At 30.7% G+C, this 22589-nt stretch overlaps 1 protein-coding gene across 1 annotated transcript; it reads right to left on the bottom strand.

Moving 5' to 3' along the window:
- Positions 1-13137: 13137 nt before the first annotated feature.
- Positions 13138-22123, bottom strand: LOC124354328 (general odorant-binding protein 19d-like). The gene is made up of 7 exons (XM_046804693.1): positions 21992-22123; positions 20714-20783; positions 18226-18278; positions 17320-17355; positions 15204-15321; positions 13823-13881; positions 13138-13249 (listed from the first exon to the last, which is right to left on the bottom strand). Exons 1-7 carry the CDS (start codon positions 22043-22045, stop codon positions 13232-13234), a joined length of 408 nt encoding a protein of 135 aa, XP_046660649.1. The 5' UTR covers positions 22046-22123; the 3' UTR covers positions 13138-13231.
- Positions 22124-22589: the final 466 nt, after the last annotated feature.

Below are 22589 nucleotides of genomic sequence, written 5' to 3'. Positions count from 1 at the left end.
ATATGATAAAACGAACGGATCCAACTTCGAATCTACCATTTAAAATATTTAGATCAGCTTACAACTTGGGCAAAAAATTAAAGGCCTTTTTTATGAGCGACCATTCCGATTAGCTTATTGGTTACTACACATGTTTGATTAATAATTTTCGTTTAATAATTTAATTCTGCTTGTTTTCCTTTTTATTACATTGATATTATTAAAATATAAACTCCTATATATCCAGAACTTATTCCTAAAATTATTACAGTATTGTAAGACTTCTAGGTACTGTAAACTTTTGAATGTGTTTACTAAAAAGCTAAGAATTTTGACTTTAAGATTCCTCCACGATGGCTTACAATAAATCAGTTGTTACTGAAATCGTTTATCATGAAATATTAGAGTTATTTCATGGCACTTATAAAAACTGTTTCACACCCCGATTTGAGGGGTATAAATATAAAATGGAACAGAATATTGGAATATTTTTCACTGTGACTTATCGCATAATACAGGAATCCTTAGTGTTTCAATTTTCTTCATGTGAAATCGAGTGTGAAGAAGCGGATAGCTCCTAATACGATTAAAAGCATATATTTATTTTCTGATTATTCATTTTTGTTTGTCCTTGTTTTTATAAGATTGACATTATTCAAAACTATTACGATAACCCCAGAATGTGCCCTAAATAAATTAATACAGAGTAGTAATAGTTTTATGTAATGTAGTTAGTAGTATACAGTAGCTTATAGAGTAATAAAAACAGGAAATTACATTTTACTATCATACTCCGTTGTTACTCTAGTACTTCTAGTTGCAACCATATCCGCCAGTTGATGCAATATAATACGAGTAGTTCGTACTACAGTTAGATTAGTTATCTTCTTGATTGCCAGGTAGCGCAACGGTAGTTTCAATTGTGCAATACATGACTCGTTTTAAACTTTAATACTTTTTAAATTAAGCAGCATAGTGTAATATTTTAAAGATTTATTTGTAGTAAAGATATTTCAAAGTATATACATTTTAACTGCAAAGCTTCTATACTCCTTAGTGTTAAATATGTTTCGATTAGAATTTTACATCGCGTATTACAAATTAATAAAGAATTAAATGACTTGATTTTTTACTATTGATATCGGTGGGTACATAATTTAAATGCTCATTATTAGTAGTATCTAAATAGGTACCCCAGAAAAGAACTCAATCTCACTACATCACGAGTGGCATAAAAGATGCGTATATAAAACAAATCTGAATAGTAGGAATGGCCGATTGTCGATTGTACACAACAATCGATTGCTTCGATGCTATCGGTGCCTAACAATCGATAGTATCGATTGACAATCGAGACTTGCTAGAGCTACATAAAAATAAAATATACGAAATAATTGTAGAAATAAGATGTTAGAATACAAAACAAAACAATAATTAAAACAGTATACATCCAAAATACTCATGAGTTTATTTTTGGCTTTAGAATACAGTTCTGGAAGCATCTCATTTGAAATTGTTCGTCTTTCTGGCACAGTGTATCTAGGATCTAAAGTTTTTACCAAATGGACAAATCCAGGCTTCAGCACTACACTAAAAGGTTCAAGATCAGTTGTTATAAATTTAATTAAAGCTGAATCTATTTCTTCTTTCCTAACTCTTCCATGAGCGTAAGGTTCACATTTATTTATGGTTCGTCCAAAATCAGTTAATTTAATTTGTTTAGCTTTACTAGGTTCAGCATCACGATCCTCACCCTTAGAACTACTATCATTTTTTGTATTAACATACCTATCTTTATGGCGTCGTAATAAATGATCCCGCAAGTTGCTGGTGTTTGACTTGTTACTTATTACCTTCTTACAAATCTTACAGGTAGACGAATTTGAGTCATTACGCACAAAATACTCCCACACATCAGACTTGGACTTTGCCATGTTCACTAGTTTACTAACTATATCACCTATAAACACACTAACATAAACACAGATAATATCTAGTGAGTACTAACTGCCTGGTAAAACAAAACAACGTTGGCGGTAAAAAGTCCAAACGTACCCATCACACTATTTGCAGACGGTTCACGTTCACGAACCGCTCTCGAGCTTTTCAGTAACCAGTGTCACTACTGCACATGCATATAATTATGTCAAACTATTACAGCGTAAAATCCGATAAAGCATTAATTTGCACTCGATCGAACATATGTATGAATAAATTAAAGCAGTACACAAAATTAAATAAATATGCCAGTGGCTTGGAAATAAAAAAAAACCAATCGATTGTTAAGAACGTTGTAATCGGTTCGATCGATTGTGAAGAACAATCGATTGTACAATCGACAATCGGCCATCCCTACTGGATAGCTCAGCTTATAGATAGGAGAACCGAATACGGTGTATACAAGGAACCATTGTATTCCAATACTACTTCTAACGAACAAGTCTAGACTTGTATTACTTCCTTCCCGTAATCCATTATTTCTAGGTTATTTGGAATTGCCCTGCCAAAAAGGTGGGAAAATTATTTGCATTTTGATGCCTCTTGCAAATATGTGATACATATGATTTATAAACACCACAAAAATATATGTGTTTACCTGCTACTTCAGCCCCGACTGAAAGATCTTTTCTATTGCAAGTTTTGTTACCAATGATCGTAGAAAGAAGTTGAAGCCAAAAACTTCAATAATTTTTATTTTTTAAACAACATCAAATAAACATTAATGTTTTTCTTTATTGGTTACAAATATATTTATTATTTCAATACTTGTACAATTATAAATTTTGTTAGGTTTTAAACATTTTAATTACTTATTCTAAATTATAAATCTCCTCTTAATTATTCTTTTATACTATATTTATATTATATATATATATATATATATATATATATATATAAATCTTCCAATGAATACATGTATATGAATACGAATACAGCTCCTGAATATTTTATTTCAATACTATTAGTCCAAACGAATGAATACTGTAGGTTTGAATTTGATTCTTCCATAGAAATTTTGTTTATTTCAAAAGGATTCGAATTCATCTTGAGGTATTCGAATATGTGAATACCAGGTCTGTATTCGAATATTCTATCCTCCCATCACTAGCTCAGCTCCGCCATCCAACACATTGGGAGAATGCTGTCTACACCATTAATTAATCTGTATAACTTTTAATTCGAAACAGCTGCAGCTGCATACTCTCTATGGCTCTAATGTTAACTGTAAAAGTAAAATATGTTTCATTTCATTTGATTTGACAATAATGTATATGCTTCTAGCATCTACACAAATTGGTATCTGCCCTAGAGAGACATCCTGAGCACCACCAAGTACAGTCACTCAGAATTTTAGTTATTTAGTTAATTTTTATTATGTGCCTCATTTCAATGTATTGTCTTGGCTACTGGACAAAGGTCTCTTGAAAGTTGTAGTTGTATGATAAATGTTTGGAACATTCCGATACTACAAATTTGAAAAGATTTTTGAGACAGTGAAAAGAACTTTATTAATGAACGTCAACTTTTATCCATAAATAATTTTTGTAGCTTTAATACATTTGACTTCATAACGTATTAGATATGTTCGCACTGCACCTTACTCAATGTTAACGTAGGAGAAGTTCATTCTCACCAGTCTGGACTTTATGATGTTTTTGTAGCAGTGAGGCATTTGCTTGATTTTTTGACGTAAAAAGTATTATGTCATACTTAGTTTAGCGTGTACAAGTCATTCTACACTTATTATTTTTAAATATTTTCTATGTCCAACGTTATGTCTTTAAAATTTTTAACATTTGAGGAAAATGGTAGATTTCAATCTTTGAAGCGTAGTGTTTTATTTTCTGTAACATAATGGTAAATGTCCGAACTACTATTACTCATGAAAGTTTGGAATAAAATTAAATCATAAATAGTAGATTGACCAAACGATACTTATCACATTTTACATCATCAATACATAGTATAACTTAAAGTCGCTTTTTGTGTTGGCGTCTTTGTGTATCGATATTTTCTAAACTTCTCAACGGTTTTTGCTACGATTTTCATTTTCGGCTTCTTTAAGAACCTCCTCAGTATGATACATAAATATTTTATTCTTAGAAAGTAGAGAAAGGTTTGCATAACGCAAAAAGTTATATTTTTGAAGATTTAGGAAAATTATTATAATATTTATGAAAATTATAGCAGTTGCACTTTTAGCTGAAGTTCAGATATTCAACATTTATATTGATTGCTTGATCATTATTGTAATGCGTATTGTAAAGACGAAGTTACTATCTAATTTTTGCGAAATATTGAACCAATAATGAATTTAACCATCTAATGCATTGGAAATACTATCTTCCATCTTAAACCACTCGGCCACTGTGACTATTTGAATGCTGTTATGAAACTCATATTAATGAATAAAGCTGTGAATGTTTGCACATACGGTACTTGTAACTAGTTGGCACTCTTGACATTGTGTATGACATTTTTGCTGTAGTTTAAGGAAAACAAAAGGATTGTACACTCTTCCTCTTATACCGGTAGGAGAACACAAGCGACTGAAGTATATGCTTTTAACAGAAGTAGTCTTTTTAAGTTGATTTATGCATATTTTTTATTTACCTGAGATATTTATTTATTTATGGTTTCACAAAGTAGGCTACGCCCTTAAATTTTGAAAATTACGAGTGAAGGAGCGGGTAACTGCTAGTTTGTAGGCTATATATTTTGGACGTATGACTATCAAAAATTCTTTCATTAAAAGTTAGGCTTCTAAAATAATTAATTATTGAAATAACTAGTTTTTGTCGTTACTTGTCGTTCACGTTTAATAAATATAACTTAAAGGTTAATATTTATTTATTTATTTGTACATGGCAATACACCTTTTTACATTTAATTAATGATGGAGAATGGCTGATTAACATGCAGATACAATGTGATATAACAATAAATACTAATACTATAATATAGCATATAGTTGTAAATATAACAAAATAACACTATGTACTGTAAAAGCATTAACATAAGGCGACTTTAATATCAAGCACTTTAACAATAACAATAAATTAAATAAAAAATTAGACAATATAATAACAAACATTAGACTAAAATGGTAGAAACCTCGACAGCAAAACAGTAACAAATGATAGAATTTTTAAAACAATAACTAAATCTGTAGTATTTACCAGAATTATAACAACATAACAATATACATAATAATAACAACTTAAATTTTTATATGAACCAATATTCAGAGGACAACTACTAAATCATAATTATAGTAGCTAATCTGTTTTTTGAAGGCAGCAAGAGAGGAACCAAATAAATCAACTTCAGGACATACCTACTGCATTACCAGTTCATACGTATGTGTCATATAGTTCTTAAAAATATGAAGGCGCTTTGAGCTCACATCATAAAATTGTGTATATTTAATAGAGATCTTAAAATTAATCTGATAAATGTGTATTATTTTGTGTATTTTAATATATTGACCCATGAACGTAAAGTGTAGAATTTAGTAAATAACGTTGTTTTGGTTTAATTAGGTCCGAGAAGCTGAACAATTTCAAAGTCATTCATCCGTTCCCGTTGTCCTACTTTTAAACCAAATCTGCACTAACTTTAGTGCGTGTAATTTGCACAATATCTATATACAACAAATCAACTATCATTTATTACTTAAGGACTATACCAATACACAATACGAAAGTTTTTTCATCTCTAAGAGATTTTTTTTTAAAGATACAGTACAAGCTTAAATATGTCCAGTTTTGAATAGGCTTCCCTCCAAGAAAAAAGTCGAGTATTAATATGCTAAATAGATTTATTGGAACGTAATTAAAGGTGCATTTCCTTGATACGTGGTTGTAGTACATAAATATCAACTCAGGAAGATTTTTACAATAATATAATGTATAAGAATAATCAGAATAGTTAAAATAATTTAAAGATTTTTTCCAAAAAAACTAAAATTTTTATTTTATGAAGAACTTTGAAAAGGTTTATGACTTGTTGTGAAAATATATAGAAAACTGAAAATAAATTCAAGGTAAAACTCATAATAAACTAATTGCAGATACGAATAATATCTTATACTTTTTAATACCCGTCATATAAGTCATATCCGGGAATATAAAGTCAAATTTAATTAATCGATTTGTAATGGGTATTCATCTTTATAATTGTAAAATTATCTACATGAAAAGCTAAAAATACGATCAAAACTAAATTCGTATAACATATAAGCTAATATTGATTTTCTGGAAATTTAATACCAGAATGTTAAGAAGCTTATTTATAAAGATTCGATTAACAATATTATAGCATAAAATAATAATAGCTTAATCAATAATTATATTTTATGATTATGATTACAATACACAAATGTTATAAATATATAGCATTTATCTCACGGTCTAAAGTAGAAAATCTTGAATAACAAATTTCAAATTAAATCATAGAATGAGTGATTTTCCTAACGCGCTGTAGAAGTTCATTCACTATATTGGACATCCTCCTGTAGGAAGTGACATTTCCCCAATAATAACTTTATTTGCCAGAATAAACTAACTACCTAATCCAAATGCATGAATATTTTCACCCATCGATGTTCACTTCATCAGGTAAAGAAGATTGAGCTTTCATACAATTGGGAATTACCCTATTCCAGTGAGATTATGCGGCCGCAGTTCCGAATTGGTCTGTAAAATGAAATGTAGTTCACTGTCACGTGGCAAGTGGAGACCGTGTGTTGAGTGGGTTCCAATGCATAGAGTGAGTAGTACAGAGTAGGGAAAAATAACGCAATTTCTCGTCGTGCACGATCACTTGGCGAGAGGTATTTCAATTCATGGTGCGGGATTTGCACCTAACTTCTAGGTCACTTAGTATAATCGTGGGCTAAGGTTATTGTATGAAGTCTTATGAACTTATTCAGACCTTAGCGTCTTATTTTTTCAGACAATGCGAACACCTCTTCACGTGTGCGAGTTATGTGATTGGAGGAGCAAAGACACGTTCAACCCCCTCATTATTCGGGTCGGGCAACGATCGCGTCTGCGCCTTTACAGCTCGGACTGCTGCTAGTTCGATGACCAAGGACCTCTTTATTAAGTTCATAAATATAGTTTTAGTTTGCAACTCACATCCGTACATGATTAGTCAGAAAACGAGAGGGTTGTTCAAGGAGTATCGACGCTCGATGTTACTAGACTTTTTTATTTACTGATAACTTCTTTATGCTATAGTTATTTCTAGTACCGGCTGCACAATAAACTCACATCGATACCTAAAAAATACGTAAAGATCGTTCAAAAGAATTTTTATTAATGATTCTTGTTTGTAGCTGCGTTATTCTAAATGCGAAAGTTAAGAGTTATATTGTTTAATACTCAATCGCACAAAACTTTGAAGACAAATGCGAACGAGATTTTTGCATTTACAGTAGATAAATATAAGAATAAAAAATAAACATATACGAGTACAACAATGCTCTCAAAATTAATTTGAAGAAAATTTATTTACTGCAAACATAAGCAATACTTTGACACCTGATTTAATCACAGAATACAATAAAGTAGGGGTCCAGAATTCGGTATTTCCATCAAAAAATATCATATATCGTAGCGTGACGCAAATAGTTATGACAAGTAGCATTATATAACTTTATTATATATGGTGGCAGTGACAAATTCAAACCAATTAGTTTATTCTAGATTTTACTTAATGTACATAATTGTGACTGTGTACGTGTAGGTACTATAAATTGGTTTCTTTTAACATTGTTGGACGTCATATTGACATTGGCTAAAGGAACCAAAAAGGGCTGAGCACTAACATAAATTAACGAATTAAACCCTCATGAAGGTAACCTCAGTTGTGGCAATGTATTTATTTATTTATTGTATACGGTTAACACCATTTTTTACAGGATTTTAACATGATAAATTTACAGTTTGGATTTAGATGGCTAACAATACTGGCATCTAATTCAATGTATAGTTCTAATATATAATACACAGACAACCTGCAGTTATAATATCCGTAGCTGTAAACATTACAACAGGCACTAATATTCATGTTTATATCAGGTTACCTCCGCCCTTATTACTATTAAATACATAAGATACACTCTTGCAGACAAAACACAAATTAATTAACAGACCATGCAATTGATTTAAATAAATAATTAAAAAGACGTACAACTTGTGCCAAATCATTACAAGTATTAAGAAACCTTATTATTATATTATAAATATATACAGAAATGGTTCTAAACAACAAGCAAGTTCAAAATATGTCTACACTCTACATATTCCGGAATAAACAGATCACCATTCAAAAATAAAACTTGGAGAGTTCCTTTTTAAAAGTTACCTCAGACATAGTAAAGAAATCAATGTGAACTGGTAAGCTATTTCCCAGGCGGTGAAGACGTGGCACTAAGCTGTGGTATGAATACAGAGTCTGACAATATTTCCTCTCAAACATATGATTTGTTCTGGCCAATCTTGAGCAGCGAAAATCTATTCTCCCAAGTAGATCAGGGGAATCCACTGAAGATGTAATAATCTTTCGGAGAAGAAGTAAATCATTGATCTTCCGCCTGGTGCTCAGAGATTGAAGACCAAACTGATGGCTGATGTCATCCAAAGGAACCTCCGCATAATGAAAGCCAAGTTTCATTCCTAGAACTCGAATAAACTTCCTCTGTATGCTCTCAATGGAATCAATATAGCCTATCCGATATGGCGACCACACTGGTGAACAATATTCTAATATGGGGCGAACTAATTGTACATAGAGTGTTCTAAGTGCTACAGGGAAAAACCCATCTCTGGATACCCTAATAATAAATCCAAGAGCTGAATTTGCCCTACGGCTAATAAAGTCAATGTGACTTTTTAGGATTAAGTGAAGATGTCATAGTCACCCCAAGATCCTTAATCATAGAACATCTGCTGAGTGGTTCCTCTCCAAGAAAGTACTCGAAGGTCTCCTCATTCATCCGTCGGGAGAAAGTAAATACTGAGCACTTTGATACATTAACCTCCATTTTATTTCTAGAACACCACAATAGTATACCATTCAAGTCAGCCTGTAGATCTCTGCAATCAGACTCCGAAGTGATCTCCTTGTATATTTTGGCATCATCTGCAAAGAGCAATATCTTGGAGTGTTTAATGACAGAAACCATATCATTAACATAAATGGCAAAAAGCAAAGGCCCAAGGAGGGAACCCTGGGGGACTCCAGAAAGCACAGGGAAAGCTGTGGATTTCAAACCTCTGTATCTAACCACCTGATGACGATCACTCAAATAACTTCGAAAGCATCGTAGCATGGGACCAACAACACCCAAACTACTAAGCTTGGCTAGCAGATGTTCATGGCTAAATCTTGTCAAACGCCTTAGATATGTCTATGTAGACACTATCAACTTGACTTCCTATATTGAAAGAAGATATGATGTCATCCTGATAAATAATGAGATTCGTGGCGGTTGATCTTCCTCTCAAGAAACCATGCTGAGCAGTGGATATAGTTTTCTTGACAAAAAAAGAGAGTCTATTGAAAACTAAGGTTTCAAACACCTTAGCTATATTCGATTGAATTGAGATAGGTCTGTAATTTCTTATGTCTGAGCTGTTTCCACTCTTATATATGGGCGTAACGTAGCTAGTCTTCAGGCAGTGAGGGAAAACCCCCAACCGCAAAAACTCATTGAAATATAAAGTTAAGTGAGGAGCTAGAAATACATTAAATCAAGCGAGTTTAAATTGTAGGAATAGACCTACGTAGATTTATAGGAATTGTAGAGAGTCCTACGTATAAATACATATTTTCTTGTTCATTTAGAAGAAAATTACGCAAAAAGCCATGGACATCTTTTAATAGGCATATAAGCATAAGTTTGATAAATTTTCTGTCTATTCATTTCTTGATTTTATGATATTGATATTATTTAATACTTCTCCAATAGGCTATCTACAGAATTTATCCTGAAGATATTAACGCTAATATAGTTTTAATGTAATTGGTGGTAATACTTCTAGGCACTGTACTTAGAAGCATACAGTAATATAAAGTTATGAGAAGTGAAAATTTATATTTTAATGAACCTTAATGTGAACAATACTTCTGATTGTATACAACACGCAATATATTGCGTGAAACGCTTTAAACTTAAATAAATTTTTAATTAAGTAACATAGTGTAAGATTTTATAAATTAATTTTTAAATAAAGATATTCATAAGTATAAATACATTTCAAATTACTAAGAAACAAATAATTTAATTACTTCTTGTTTATTAATTGCATCGTTGAACACTCAGTTTTGATATCCGATTTCAGTAGTAACTTAAACATCTTTGTTCCCAAGAATCCTATGTCAATACCTGTCACTGCACATCAGGTGTGCTAATATAAGTTTAATAAGTGTTACTGTAAGAATAAGTGGAATAAGCGGTAACTCAGCCCCTCACCCAACATACTGGGAGTATACCATCATCACCATTTCATTATCGAAGTATTCCTTAGCTAATGAACAATGGACTCTTGTACAAAGAGTTGTAGTTGGGTGGTAAATTTGTGGAAAATTAAAATTGAACTAAATTCAATTTGAAAGGAGTTTTTACACAGTCAGTAAAAGAACTTTGTTATTAAACTTAAACTTTTAGCCATAAATGACTGACCCCACAAAAGTTACATGTCGAGATAAATGGCTTGTTTACGCTCAAAGAATCCCGGTTGATTCATGAGTTGTTGGTGGAGGCGATGATGTAAAACATTTCCACTTTGATATATCCCACAAAATATTACATATCCTCGCATTGTGCCTTACTCACTTTGACGTAGAAGTTCATTCTCACCAGTCTAGACTTCATGATGTTTTTTTAGCAGTCAGGCATTTGCTTGTTTTTACGTAAAACTATTAGGTCACATTTATTGCAAGCAAGTTCATTCCACATTTATTAGTTTTACAATTTTTAATTTTTGAATCATAAAATTGTGTTTTTTTGTGTGTAACATATAACGATGGTAAATGCCAGAATTTCTATTATCCTTTTTAAAGCTTAGAGAACAATTAAATTGCTAACAGTAGATTGACCAAAACAATACTTTTGACATTTAGTTTGTGTATATTTTGTAGTACGTATTCCTAGCCAACATTCGTTTATCATAACGTTTGACTTCCAAAATAATTCATTACTGAACTGGTTCATCTTCTCAATTGTCTTCTAATTTTTGTAAATATTATTATGGTGAAATTTTTACATTTTGTATTATCATTATATTTTATTAATTTCATTGCTCTACCGCCATGAAAACCTTATGCACAAACATCACTTCTTTATGTAGTTAACAGTCTTTAGAAAGTTGAAGGCGCCTTGAGATCAAGATAAAGTTGAAATAAATACGTTCTCTTGGTTTATATTGGCTAAATGTTAGCGCAGGCTATTACTCAAGGGGTTGAAAAATGTTAATGTCTATAGTCCGCACGATATCTTGAGAAGAACTTACCAATAGGCTTGACAGTATTCGTGAAGCTGCATTTCTGCGTGTGGAACATTGAGTTTGATGATGGTGTATTTTACTCCAGGAGATGTGGCTGATCATCAAAAATCATTAATACAATCCCCTTATGGGTAACCACCATGATAATGAGAAAATCCTAGAGTATAATTTTTAAACATACTGAGAATAATCATGTGGCGTTTTATCATGTAACATTTCGTAGACTGATTGGTCAAACGTCTGTTACGTTATTCCGAGACCCTTTGATCGTCTGTTTATTTCTACGACGAGATTTAGTTCGATGATGGTGCATGTCCCTCCTGGGCATTAGCAAAGCCTATAAATCAGATTGATATCTCGAGAATGAATTGAGTTATAAACATTATTTCGCTTAGCTACCACTAAGGGGTTTACCAAACTTATCTTATGTTTGTCTATCTAGCTGCGTGTTTGTTTTGTACAACACTGTCTATTTATATGGCTGAGCCTTTACGTAGCCCACAAAGAATAAAATTTGTATTCAGCTTCGGAGAAGCGTGCTAAGCGACATGTAGTGTGGCGTACTCGTACCGTATATTATACTATTTAGAACGTCTATATACACCCAACAAATGTAAATAAATCTGTTATTTTCAAGTGCAAGATTTAAAGCTATTAACGAATGTCGTACTTGGGATTTAATTAGTTGACATAGAAAAAATTATAATAAAACCGAATGGATTTTAATCGTAAACAATATTTAAAAAATTTTAAGTTTTGTTAAATTCCCGAAAAAGTTGTTAATTACTCATATAACTTTACTTATAATAAACTATACTTATTAATAATTTAAAGTTGTTTGAATATTGTGGGGAATTAAATGTCTAGAAAAATTGTGATTTATTTTTACACGTTTAATTGTATACACTTACTCAACTGAACGCCACAACTCTACAAGGCTAATCTAGGTCATGACCTGAGAGCATGGCGTCTACATTTTTTTTAATTTTTTTGTGAGTTGAGGTAATTTTGTAAAATACGTTATCCCATGGTACAAGTAAGGAGTCCAGTGAGTATAGAGAGAGTTAACGTAATAGAAAGATCATGATAATAACCCTTTAATAATTTTAAAGTAATCTTGACTATTGCATATATAATTCCACTGTTGGTCTCTTTTTTTATGAAAATAGCCTGTGAAATAAAATAAAATAAATTTAATAAGGATCAATAAAACTGATCAATGCATATTAGAAACACAGTTGATTATTACATTATAGCTTGAACATTAGAACTGTGAGTATGCGTACGAGAGAGCGTGGATCGATAATTTTAGTCACTTGCCTAAAAGTCCTTAAAATACATTGATTTCTTATCACTAAGCTTAAATAGGAATAACCTTCAAATATAAATTCTTAAAAACCAATTATCCTTTTCCGTTTTCATAATTTTAGATCAAATGTCTAGTAACTTTACTGCGTGTAATTTGCACAATATCTCCATACAATAAGTTTACCATTATTCATTATTTTTAGTTAAAGGCTGTATCACTTTCTCTCAACATGGACGCTTATACATCACATTGGGATTTTTTTTAATGGAGTACCAACTTAAATATATTACCATTATTATTTACGCTTACCTCCAAGAAATAAAATAAAACAAGTAATTTGTAAATTGATTTATTTGAACGTTTTTAAGTAGAGGTTGATGAATTACAGAACTTTGGTTGTACTGGCCAGCAGGGTGGTTGATGGCTATCACAGCTTGAGACCGTTCTGAAACAAAAATTTCCTTTTTAAATTTGTGTTTAACGTTTGATTAATTAAAGTTTCAATTTGATGAATTCATATTTTCATAAATGTAAGTAAACAGGCTAAAATAAACTCAGGGGAAAGTGTTTTTAATATTGTATATGTTAAGTTTTGAACGTTAACTAATGAAGTTCCTAGAAATTCAAAAATAAAACTAGTCTTAGAAACAATTTGAATTGAATGTGGGATTTGCAAGTAATTTACATTAGTCAATTTCTTTGAAATTTCTGGTATCTATAATAGTAATAGTTTGGTTACTATTGGTTAAAATTTGTTGAACATTTTCTACTGGACATGGTCTTGAAAATAACTGATACATGTCCTTATACGTTTTATATTTTCGTATATAAAATACAGAAAACAAACAATATTAACTAATTGTATATGCACTCTAAAGTGTATCAAACCAAAATTATGAAGTGGACTTGTGGAGGAAACTGTAGTGAGAAATTTAAGGTATTTTAAGGTTTGCTCTGCAAACAAATTAAATCAAATGAGTTTGTTCTTATTAATATTGCTATAACGAAGCTAACAAACCTCTTTGCCGCACTTGAAGTAAGCGTAAGCCATTTCACACTCGTCCAATCCCTTGACCTCTGCAAAAAATAATAGTGCTTTAGCATCTGTACAACATTTAATGTCAATAGTTTATTGCATTTCCTGTCGATTCAAAACAATTATTTCATTTGAGCTCCCATCATAACTGAGTTGTAATGAGCCAAGTGAACTAGAGCAGCCCTCACCAAAATAGCCCGATGAGGCGGTGTTGCCATATCGCCACTGACCGTCAGTTGTTCCTACATGTTGAGATGGATCATTATTTTTGCATACACGTAAAACTGGCAATGATATGTACTGGGACGACTTTGATTCGTCGTGATTTTTAGTGCTCCATTTTATTAAAATACACTAACTTTTCCAACAAGTTTCTCTTTTATAGTTTGAACACAAATTATTATGATAATATATGTTTGGATAGTAAACAAACAATTGTTTGTTGTTTAAAAATTACTTTCCCTAGTGAATGTAGGGATAGCATTGCATAGCACCCAGTAGCAGTGGATAAAGTATTTGTCGAAAATTAATATCAATTATTTAGAGGCACATGTTACGAACGTCTACCCAGAAAGCACTCGCTGAGTACGCAGGCTGTAGATAAAGGCGGTCATGTTTTAAATGTCATTCGGTTCAAAACCACTCGTGTAGATGATGCAAAAAATAAATTTCAAATAATAGCTCCTTAACATATCTTCTTAGAATACATAAAAAGATGAAACATTTTTTATCACATGCCCCACCCATTACGATACTGACATTTTAATTAGTAATGTGGGTGATTTTGTAATCAGACCCGTATAGTAACTGTTGAAGATAAAATGTTAATTTTTTATAGTGTGTACACACCTGAGTTATAGCTTCAGGAGTGGCATGGTTTTATAATTTTGTTAACAGTAACTTAACAACGAAAAGTATTTTAAACATGCCATTTTCTTAAATTACACCAAAAATATAGTTGTAAATATAAAATTTCTTTAAGTTATACATGAATAAAAACGTGTTAACTCCCTGAAGTTATAACTCACGTATGTACATGCTATTCAAATTTAACATTTTTCTCCTTCATACTCTAAATGTTTTTAATTTCGTCTGGAGTGATAAAAAACTGTCTAATTTTTATATTCAAAGATGTTACCCAAAGGGCTATAATTTAAAATATCATATAGCTTCAAAATCCAAAATGTAATACACCACCTTAAAATGTGAAGTTCTATGGCTTACCATTTATCCCATATGTACTTATAGATACCTTGATCTCCGTCGTTAAAAGTAACAGCATCTCTATGGAGATGTCAAGCAATTTGTGAATTAAATCATTATGAATGGCAAACGATGTACTAAATATCGGTGCACTACTGACCCTTGGTACTGCATATTCCGACAGCACGGGCAGCCAACTCCAGCTTCTCCGGATTATCGGAGTAAGTTTTCTCGAAGTAATTGCTGACAGCCGGGCCACTCACTTTGCCGTCCTTCAACTGTGTGCAAACATAGAGAATTATTTAAGAAACTTCATGGTCGAAAAACACTATACTCTATTGTAGTTAGATGTTTTTAACCTGTAATATCACATATTATATAACTGTGTATTTTTTATGGTTCTAGAGGATTGCTAACCAAGATGCACTTCATCTCCTGTTCCTCTCGCCCAACGCATTATTCAGGAGGACGAGAGCCTCCTGTAACCACAATTTCTAGAATTTTTCCCAAGAAAATTTACCCTCAGATAAGCTATTTTTTTTAAAGGTTGAATAGTAGGACAAATGGGTAATAAATATGAAAGAATAAATGCTTTCTCAAATTATATATTTCCTAATCTGATACAATGAAACTGACCTTTAGTCATATTAATAATATTACATCACGTTATACAACGTTGATTGAACATTTATTTACTGTTTGATGGTTTTTCGTGTGTTTGAAAACTGTGTAAGAAAAATATAAACTGAGGGAGAAATTACCATCTCATGCTTGTAACCCCTTTGGTACCCTCCATTTCGACTTTCACCAAAACTATCGTGGATAACGATTAACTTCATCCTTATTGACCGGACTTCTAGATTTCATGTGTCGAGTGGATCTTCAAGCAGTCAGATAAACTAGTTGTAGCTTGTTTTTAGTTTTTTACTTCTTGTTATAATTATTAATGCTTTTATCATTGTTAGTTATATCTATTCAAAGTTTATTTTTATGTTTTTTTAAATGTTATATTATTTTGTGTTTCGTTGTTTATTTCTTGTTTTATATAATAAGTGTCATGAAACCCTATATATTGGGTCTATGTCTGTTGGAAATATATAAATGTAGAGTAGTTCTCAAAAAAGTTGAGTTATGAGGACATGGTTTTTTAATACAAATTTCTAGAGTAAAACTGTTTGATAAATTTAAAAATAAGTCTCGTTGCCGAAGACAATTAGGCCTAAATCGTAGAATGTAATGAACATGTTTGTCATATCATGAATACAATACAGAATTCAAAATAATAACCGTAGAGATAGATTTTCCAATGTGAACTATGATATGACTATCAAAGAGAATTAACTTACAAAGAAGAGTAAATTGTCAAACTGAAAAAATCTGAGGACGATTATTCGGCGGGTGGTCGTATAATAATAACATTTTTAGCAGATACAATCGAAATATATTATTTATTTATTGCATAAATTACTGCTGGAGTGCACGAATCAATTCAGAAACTGATAATGACTAACTGTTTTGATTGTTTTAGACAGCCGTTTACTACTTACATATTACAATAGGCTACACGATTATCTCTCAAATGTCGTTATGTTTAGTTCAGTTTCAATATTTAGCGAGCAGTGGGCTATTTAAACATTGACATATGATAATGTTATGTGCTGAAATAAGGATCGGTAATTGATGGTCACAATTTATAACTGTATTTTAGAATCGGTATATTTAATCAATCAAATCTAAACTATCAAACCTCACGAGTCTTACATGGGATTTGATAAATTTACAAATGGATGATTTTTTCCCCAAAAAATACTGCATCACTCGCGCCTGAGTGCTTGTTTGTAAAGTAATAAAAGATTTTATTAAGTAATGGTATCATAGTATCGATTGCAGCAGGTCGATTTGTCTTGAAACTCTAGTAAAAGAGTTGTAAACTTTCACCATAAGTTTTATAGTGCTTTTATCATGACGTTGAAGATGATAAATCAATTTCGGTTACACTTTTCCCGTAATAAAATACAATACTATGTTTCGTTCTGTTACCAATAGCACAGTTTTACGTTTTCACAATTAACATCAGTGAATTCATTTTTATTCTCTACAATTGTTTTAAGGTATTAAAATATAAATTTTCTTACAACATACCGAACTATCAGCACAAACTTTTACCCCTTCTTCAAAACTTTTTAAGCCTTTTCAGTCTTTTGGATTTTATAAGCTTTTGTTAACTTTTATGGTTGCGGTTAGGTCAACGAAATCAATACTGTTGTATTACTCACCAGCTTCTTCTCACGGAGTACGCAAGCCAACATACACTAAAACAAACATAGTTTATGAAAATTATATCATCATAAATAGTCTCGAAAGGTGAAACAAAGGTTTGAGTTTCTCAAAACTTAATTACAGAACTAATAATGTGATTACTATAATTAAAATACATACACCATGTTCAAAATGTATGACTAATATTTTTTGTAAACAAAACAATAGCAATATTACTATTATTCATATTATATTATTATTAGTGCCTTGCATTTTTTTATATTCATTTGCTCTATTTTACGATTGCACGTAAATTTTAACTGGTTCATTCACGTTTTTAAAATATTATATTAATTTCTTTTAGGTGTCACCAATACAATGTTTAACAATAATATTAATGTATCGGTGAAATAAAAATTTCCCAAAAATGCAAAACAAATAGATAGTGGTTTGTGTTCAATCCACGAATCGTTCTTTGATTTCTTTAATTTTTTTTCGTTACACAAATTCAAAACTCTATCTTCGCTATTGAAGGATTGGGTTAGGTTTATGATAATTTTTTAAATTACATGGCATAGTTATTATACACATAAAAATGATTGTAAAATAATACAACCTAATTATGTGTATAAATATTATACTAATTTCAATCCATGTCATTGATTGGTATCAAGGTTGTCACAGTTAAAATAGCTCATCGAAAATGTTCAGTTCAAAAATTGTCAATTTTTTCAAACTGTAAATATGCAACTGTATAACAATAAACTTTTAAATTGTTATAAACTTTATATATTTTTTTTTAATTTTGTATTGAAACAAATCGTGCCACCCAAATTTATTAAAGCTACAAAATTAATGTTTTTTTTTAATTCCATTGACTTTTTACATTTGTTATTATACTATTTAGAATTTTGTTTGCTTACCTTGCCTTCCTTTGACTCAGGAACTGTTTGTGTATCAAATGTATGTTCTGGATCTGTAAAAGAAATTTGGCATAACATGTAGACATATTGTTGTCTTATATAAGTTCAAAATTTACAAGTGTTTGAAGAATATTGTGTTTTTAAATTAACTTACATTGTATTGCTGAGTTCTGTTAAAAATTACAAAAGTAATCTGATATAATTTTATATGGGTACATTTTCACTGGATTATATTTTTACAGCCCAATAAAAAAGTCTTTTTCCGAAGAGAGACAAAACATTAAAGCATTTTCTTGATCACTCTACAAGGAATTGTAGGCATTTAATGTAGCCATTTTAGGCTGTAGCCCAACTAAGCTCTATGAAAAATTAGTAAATTGGTAAATAAGCATATTAAATTTATAATATTATGGATTAAGGCAAGTGATTGACGTATTTTTATAATTAAAACATGGTTTATGCCATTATTAAATTAAATAATTTAAATTACAAGTCTTCTCAATCTCTCAATGTTTATAGTACAAGAAGTTAAACAATCCATATTTTAAAGTAACTTATTGTATTTTATATACTTATTTAGTTTAATTATTTTTTAACGTTGTGTCTGGGTTATATCTCATTTATCTGTATTGTATTACTTTTATTTTGGTAATGCCATTAATGTACGGAGCAGGCCAGACACACTAAACATATAATTGCCTAAAATTTTTAAATTTATCATATATATTACATTCATATGCGTATATACTTTGTTGATATTTTACAGTATACCATCGAACATTTTTTTTTAATAAACGGGCCGTAACCAATACTTGCACTCTATTAAAGTATTTTCGTCTCGTTTCCTCCAAGTAGAGGTGACACGTTAATTTAAACAGCTATCTAAACAGAAATGTGGATTATTTGCTGTCAGCACAAGATTAATTGGCCAAGTTGACATATTTACAAGTTTATAACAGCACATTATATTGATAGTGAGCAATATTACTTAATACCATGAATAAAATCTAAATCCAAACTGATGTTTTATACTTAAAATATTGAAGTAAAAACATGGTAGTTTATGGGGTTCCAAAAATTTAATACTAACGAGTTTGTCATAAACCTTCTTCAATATTTTATTGTTTTATAATCTTAGGAATCTTTGTATAATTTATTAATTAAGCCGGAAAGACAAAACAGACAAGAGACAAAAGATAGTTTGTAAAAATTCCAAAATTATTATACCTTATTTGTTACGAATGGATAATAAACAAAGTAATAATTTCTTGTTTACTACTCTCGTGCAATCGACTCCAATCAATTACTGTATAAACAAAATACTCTGATAATATTAAGGTGAAACTTTGAGAGTCCGTGTTAGAGAGCCCTATAGTCGGATGTATTTTTGTATATCTTTTAATAATATAGAATATATTTATTCATCAGTTATTATTTAAATTTTGTATATACCTAACCTGACTATGAAACTTATATAGTTCCACTATCACAAGTCCACATTAAAACTGCACAGTTATATACAATAAACAGTTATCATAATTTTTAACACCTTTGAAAATGTATGAATAGTACACTTAGTCTACTTGTAGACTATAGCCCCTTTTACCTTCCGCAACTAGTGCAGCGTCTGAAAGCTTACACTGTCAGCCTTGACGGCATGGAATCTGGAGATTTTGACAGTGTCAGAATTCAGACCCGCACTAAACGGAATGCGAAATGGAGCTGAAGACAGCAATTGCATTGAATAAACCGTGTTTCCACCATAGCAACGTTATGTGTAAAATAGACATTTTATAAGTTATGTAGTTTTTGTTGAACTTCAAATTTCCGCAAAAGTAAGAAAATTTACAAGAAAGAACATTACCTTCCAATAAATATGGCAGTAAAGTTAAAATGTTTGAAAATAAGTAGCTCAGTTTTAGGAGATTTTGGTAAATTAACTTTAAAAATAGAGTGATAACATTAAAGGCAATTACTGTATCTATACTTCACTAAGTGAGATGTAGTGAAAAAGTCAGACTCCTTATAACTTGATACACTTTTTCAATTAATTGATAACTGTAGTTTACCCAAAATGAATTTCGAGGTTGGCGTCCAAATTGCCGTTCAAGCATTACTGAAGATATATAGCATTAACTTGATATCCACCTATCCATCAGTTTCCAATATAATTTTAATGTTAGCATGAACATTTTAAGAAAAGTACAAATCATATAACAATAATGAGTGTAATACTATTTTTTTTATCTTTCAAAGAGATGGAGTGTTAATTTAATTTTGTGACTCTTTTTCTGTTACTGGATTTGATAAAATTCATTATTGTGTATGTTCTACATCATACTAGAATTTACCAATGATTCACTTTAAAGATATTTTTCATTACTAACAACTATTTCTGCACTTCACTATGATGAAGAGATTTTATTTGTATTCTTATAAAACAGACTCGAGATTTTGGAGTATTAATCTGTTATATTTGAAAACTTACCTTCTGAAGCTCCTGTTTCTGCTTTGCATTTTTTCAAGGTCTCAATAGATTTTTGCCTGTCAAGATCAGCCTGCAATATATTACAACATTAGAAGTTTCATCTTTTTAGAACGAAATTAAAAAATTAAATCTAATTTAGAAATTAATATAGAATATTTAATAATATCTGTATTTTTATATTACTAACTAAAACCAGAAATTCTGCAAGTGCCATGGTTAGTTTTTTGTTACGTTAAGATGGATGAAATATTAAAAATCAAGTAATGATTTGTTATAATTTAAATTAATGTATCAATATAAGATACTTTTAGATCAAATTTACTTCAATAAGAAATTATATATCTTTTAAAGCATCAAATATGTACTTACTATAAGAGATTTCAACACGAATTTTAAGTCACTTAAGCTAATTTAATACCTTTCAAGTAAAACTTCCCTTAATTAAGCTGATACATTTTAAGATGTGGTTTGAGACATCATAATAAACAATAGCGTTGTAATAAAGTTGAATCAGTATGATTTATTAGATAAAGATCAATTTAAAACTGATATTAGAAATAATACGAATAAAAGATACTACCACAAGACAAAAAATAAAGCAAATTTGAAAATATAGATTTTTTTGTTCCTCAAATGATATAGGCTAATCTTGTAAAAAGACTCACTCAGTTAATGCTATTTAAGTTTATTTAATTTAATTTGCAATATTTTGTTATTCATGCAGTTTGTGTGTGCAATACCAATGTTTAAAAATAGACAAAGTTTCAAACCAATTTAAAAAAGACTTGTTTAGCTAATAAGAAAAATATCCTTACAAAGATACAATTTTTGAAAATTTTTTTTCAAGAAAATATACACATACAGACATACTTTAGACCTAGAATACGTCTTTTCTTAGGCACACTTCCTTCAATGTGGCTTTGTAATATATGGTATCGTGTAACTTTTGAATCAATGAAACTATGAAGAATATTATATTGTGAAGACTCCTCAAATACTAAAATTAACAATTCAACAATTCACAGTATTAGAGACAGTATATTCAAAACAATAAATAGTAGCTTGTTTCGATTTTTTAAAACGTTAATTTAATAATGTCTTTGTTTGTACTCTAATTTCTGTTTTACCTATCAAAGCTCAATTTTTGACCAAATACGAAATACTTATATTTTTTGCGCTACTAAAAAAGTTGCAGTATTCCGTCAATTAGTATACAGACTTTTTGTAAAAAGCGTAAGTGAGTGTTTAGCTTTGATTGAATAATGGGTTAAGCCGTACCTGGCTGAGAGTGACAGCGACGAGAACGACGACGATGACAGCGAAGGATCTCATGGTGCCTGTGTGTCTGTGTCTGACTTGTAGCGATGCAGCGACGCACCTTATATCTGAAACACTGCGCAGCCAAGGTCACCTACGCGATGATTCCTCCGCGCCATCCAACACCGCAGCTCCTCCGCACTTCCTCGTATTGTCATTTTAGAACATGTTATTATGATTCCAGGAAAGAGGCTTCTAATAAATAAATACAACTCTATTACTCTTGTTCTTGTCAGTTTATTTGCAGTGGCTACCACGATTCCTGGTATAGAGCAATAATATGTGTTATTGTTCTCACCTCAAGAACTGGCAATTCAACCATACAAGTGCCTGAATCATAACTATAATCACTGAATCAATTGAATAAAATACAAATAAAGCCATTCATAAAGATTTTTTGTAACATTTTAGGTGAGTGTTTTTTAGTATAAGTAGATATTACTTAAGGTTACGTACACACTTCTCCGAAGTAGAAGAAAAGCTTTATAAGTATGTTTTTAGACGCCATTTAAGCATTATTGAAGATATCGCAGCCACCGGAACTTGTTAATACCAGTGA

Source organism: Homalodisca vitripennis, chromosome 2, assembly GCF_021130785.1.
Source record: "Homalodisca vitripennis isolate AUS2020 chromosome 2, UT_GWSS_2.1, whole genome shotgun sequence".
NCBI classification, from domain to species: Eukaryota; Metazoa; Arthropoda; class Insecta; order Hemiptera; family Cicadellidae; genus Homalodisca; species Homalodisca vitripennis.
This window is presented reverse-complemented; position numbering and strand designations above follow the sequence as displayed.